Source organism: Nansenia antarctica (genome assembly GCF_963989245.1).
Source record: "Nansenia antarctica genome assembly, chromosome: 10".
In the NCBI taxonomy this organism is placed as follows: Eukaryota; Metazoa; Chordata; class Actinopteri; order Argentiniformes; family Microstomatidae; genus Nansenia; species Nansenia antarctica.
The window spans coordinates 31637754-31642350 of NC_137680.1; the positions used below are offsets into that span (position 1 = coordinate 31637754).

The 4597-nt window shown below is 47.4% G+C and overlaps 1 protein-coding gene across 1 annotated transcript; it reads left to right on the top strand.

The window, feature by feature from the left end:
• Nucleotides 1–982: 982 nt before the first annotated feature.
• Nucleotides 983–2649, top strand: dnajc28 (DnaJ (Hsp40) homolog, subfamily C, member 28; the record flags this gene model as incomplete). The annotated part of the gene is given in 6 exon segments (XM_080541192.1): nucleotides 983–1299; nucleotides 1301–1580; nucleotides 1582–1776; nucleotides 1779–2030; nucleotides 2032–2087; nucleotides 2616–2649. Coding segments are annotated over 6 exon segments (1134 nt in total).
• Between the last annotated feature and the right edge of the window lie 1948 nt (nucleotides 2650–4597).

Below are 4597 nucleotides of genomic sequence, written 5' to 3' on the forward strand. Positions count from 1 at the left end.
CCATTCTGTGCATGCCCTGCCCATAGTACTAAAACTACATATCCCAGCGTCCATTGGGAGTCAGCTAGCTATGTAACATCAACAACACGAGAATGGCCTTCTGAAAGTATGTCGGGCTCTAAAATCTAATACGGAATAGCACCGTGTAGCGAATTTGAAAAGGTTTGTGTTTATTCGTTGTTACTTATATCTGGCTTCAAAGGTTTTGCAAAGCCATTAAGATAATAACCTGAACTATGTTATGTGGTACAGCAGTTAGGTCATGCAACTTTGATTGGTTAAAAGGTGCATTACAGGCGTTCTGATTGGTTAAAAGGTGCATTACAGGCGTTCTGATTGGTTAAAAGGTGCATTACAGGCGTTCTGATTGGTTAAAAGGTGCATTACAGGCCTGCTCACAAATAACGATAGAACAGCAAACCTGATTACTGTTCTAAAACACAGCATGGCTACCATGACTGCTACCTGCCCTTGCTTTGCCGCCGTGAAATATTTTTAACCTTAAAATTGTTGTGTACGCTGCTAATATTTTGTGTGATGTATGAATTATCTCTTCTGTTCTGCAGTTTTTCAGTGGGGCCTTGGCTCCACTGCAAGCATGAATTAATCAAATCAAATCAATCAAATCAAATCAAATCAAATATTTGAATGGTCACTGCGCACAATGTGAGAAGGATCATTTGTCCCTCTCCAGGCATACCACGCTGATGTAAAAAGCTGGTGTACTTCATCTCAAAGGTAGTGCTGATGGTCACGTATTTAACTAGTAACGAACGACGGTGACGGTTATCGTTACTCAGGAAAGATTAATATCAACATGAACGAACTCTGGAACTAACTAATAATAAATATGTGTTTAATAAGGCCTTTCCTGTTAATCACCTCCTCTCATAGGTTTAATGGTAGTCTCTTTTGGACAAGAGAATAAGATTCCCCTGCTGTGTATTCAGTAGGTGTGTGCCCTCTGCGGGCATTGGGTGAGATGAGTTGTGCCATGCAGCTGTGGATGCATCGTGGGGATTTCTGCCACATCCAGGTGCTGCGCCAGTCCCTTCTACTCCGTTCACTGAGCTCCGGTCACCGCGTGAGCCGCAGCCTGCGGGAGAGCTACCGGCTGCTGCAGCTCCCGGAGGAGGGCGACAGCAGCCCTGTGCAGGTAAAAGAGGCCTACCTGCACATGGCCAAGCTGTACCACCCTGACTCAGCCGCTGCCACAGCCGATGCGGCGCTGTTCAACCGGATAGAAGCGGCGTACCGCGCTGTGCTGGCACACCAGAGCACCAGAGCACCAGAGCACCAGAGCACACCAGAGCACCAGAGCACCAGAGCACCAGAGCACACCAGAGCACCAGAGCACACCAGAGCACCAGAGCACCAGAGCACCAGAGCATGGCGGAGTGAAGGGAGAAGAGGAAGAGGAGGAGGTGAAGACCAAAGCTCCTCAGCACCGCCATTACCTAAGTGACGACGGCCTGGGCTCGGGAACACCCAGCCAGCGTGAGCGGCAGTACCAGCAGGTCCGTGTGGACCGGGCAGCGGAGCAAGTTCTGGACTACCGGCAGAAAAAGCACGAGGAGGCGGGCCGCAGCTGAGGGGGAGCTGGTGGAGAGAGACCTCCGCAAGCGCAGCCGACGGGCCCAGATCACGCAGGCAGTGGACAGGCTAGTGGAGGACCTCATCCAGGAGTCCATGGCGCGTGGAGACTTCAGCAACCTCAGTGGAGCCGGGAAACCACTCAACAAGTTCGAACACAACCCCTACGCCGACCCCATGACTCACACAACCTCAACCGCATCCTCATAGAGAACAGTTACCAACCGCCCTGGATCGTTACGCAATGGGATATCCGCAAGACCACCTCGCTGCTCCGTGATAAGCTGCTGCAGGGGAGGGCGAGGCTGGGCGACCCCATGACCCCCCGAGAGTGTGCTCAGTGGCAGGAGCTGTGCGGAGCTGTAGGGGAGGAGCTGGTGAAACTCAATAAAACAGTGGATGACTTCAATCTGATCGTGCCCATGCTCAGCAGGCAAGATGGTGCACTTCAGTTTGGAGCGGGAGATCAACCGCGCAGAGAAAGCGGCCTGCCAGTACAAACGGGAGAGAGAGAGCGAAAGACAGAGGACAGACGTGAGGATGAGAGAGAAAGGACTAATAAAGTCAAGGTTTGCCAGCATGGATGCTGAATTTACTCAAATGAACAATGGACAAGGGTGTCAGAATGAGAAACTATATTTCAAATCAAGTTTTATTTATAATCCTGTCACACAGGTGTCTCAACACACAGTTATCATAACCATAATGATCAATATCGGTTTTTCTGGTGCTCCTGGATTGAATCAGCAGGTCATCCATGTATTTGACAGCACTTGTTGCTCTATGTAGTTGTCATCACAGTGAATAAGAGTACTGACCTGCTGTCTCCCAGCCCTACTGTATCCCAACTGCCATGCTGTACTCAATGAGTGAAGAGTGAAATTAGAATAGAATAATATTTAAATGATTAACTGCAATAATTGGTTCATCAAGTCAAGTTGATAAGTTGAATGAGTCAAATGACCTCTTGAGTTGATGAATGAAGAAGTGAAGATGTGTGGCTTTGTGCTGGTTATGGACAGATTCAGACAGATGTACATTGCTGACAGTCAGTGAAACCACACCGCACTCAAAAAAGGGAAATACCTCTAGAAGTATATTTTGGAACATGTTACAATAAAACAGTTATTGTACACCACTATAACTTGTTCTCTGGTCATATAGATTAATAACATGATTATATGATCTAATATTCTGAGATGATATGTGATAGGTGAGCTAGTGAACTCCTATCCTGGGAGCTGCTCCAGAGCCACAGGGTTGCTGATGATGATGGGGTCCTTCCCATTGTCCCCGTGGCGCGGGGCTGCCCCGTGCAGCGCCTGAGTCACAGCCCAGAGAGGGGTGAGCGTGTTACTCCAGTCATGAGCGATGTACTGGTGATAGGGGTCGTGGGAGTTCTCCAACTTCTTGGATCGGATATAGCTGAGCATGATGCCGAACGTGAAGAAACTGAACATACCTACCATCAGCAGGATGTACACCATGCCCTGAGCCTGAGCTTGAGCTCTGGCCCCGCCCACAGGGAGCACGGCCTGCTGGGTAGTGTAGTTTTGAGGTCGCACCGGGCCAGTCACACTTGTGCCGTTCAAACAGTGCTGCAGAAAGGAGAGCAGGAGAGACTGCAGCTCTGCTGTGCCGTTCAAGTGTAGCATGCCTGACATCTAGTGGTTTTTAAGGGAACTGCAGCCTTCGTAACTGATGAGTAGAGGAGAGACAAACTTCAGAACAGGCTCACCTAATAGTACATATTTCTACCAATAATACCTCCCCACACACACACACACACACACACACACACACACACACACACACACACACACACACACACACACACACACGCACACACGCACACTTACACAAACACATACACATACATACACTATACAGTTAGTCAATCTGGTAAATGGAATGGCAAATGGTCAGTAAATGGTCAATCTCTAGCATACATTCACACCAGGGGAGGCTGGTGGAGGTAGACATTGGAGGACAGGGCCATTGTTATGCATGGAATGATGTCAGAAACACGTGTTTGATGCCATTCTTTATTCCATTCCATGCATCACAATGAAGCGGTCCTCCAATTTCTACCTCCACCGGCCTCTACTGATACAAACACGCTGATGCTGAAGGCCTCACCTCTCTTGATGTGGGTGAAATACCTTCAACTCTATGGTCCCTCCTCAGTTTCTCGATCTTCCGAAGACAGAAAATCTCCTGCTACAATTCACGCTTATGACACTTTAGTCAAGGAAAAATCAAGAAATATAGAAAAAGTACCTAGGAAGCTTATATACTGTTGATGTCCAAAAAGTGCTGATTATGCCATATAATTATGTAGACTGTTGGTTGCTGTGGCTCTGTGTTCATCTCCAGTCTTGGGGGATATGAAATGCCAGAGAATCTGGTTTCACCTCACTACACTTGCTGAAATAAATGAACACACACACACACACACACACACACACACACACACACACACACACACACCCCACCCACCTTCTCTTTCTCTCTCTCTCTCGCTCTCTCTCTCTCTCTCTCTCTCTCTGACTGATACACACACACACACACACACACACACAGACCAGGCCTCTCACACATACACACACACACACACACACACACCATGCTCTCTCCTCTATAGAGCCTCTTCTCTCATATACACTCACACAGAAACAGCATGTCAACACATTTAATGAGACAGAGGTCATAGCTCAAGGTCACAGACCCTCTGCAGGGTAGTGGAGCTGTCAGGACAGTGGAGCACCACAGTTATATTATAGTTCATTTACGGTCATTTAAAAAAAAAAAATTTGAACAGTGTTGTTGCCTTAACACACCATGTAACACACCATACCATGACAATGTTATGGTTGTGTTTCCAAAGTCACAATAATTCACACATATATAATGTTAATAGTTTTAATAAGAGCAATCTATGTTCATGTCTTTATGGTCGGCCTCTGTATAGTTGGTCTCTGGTTATAATCAGTTTCTAATCATG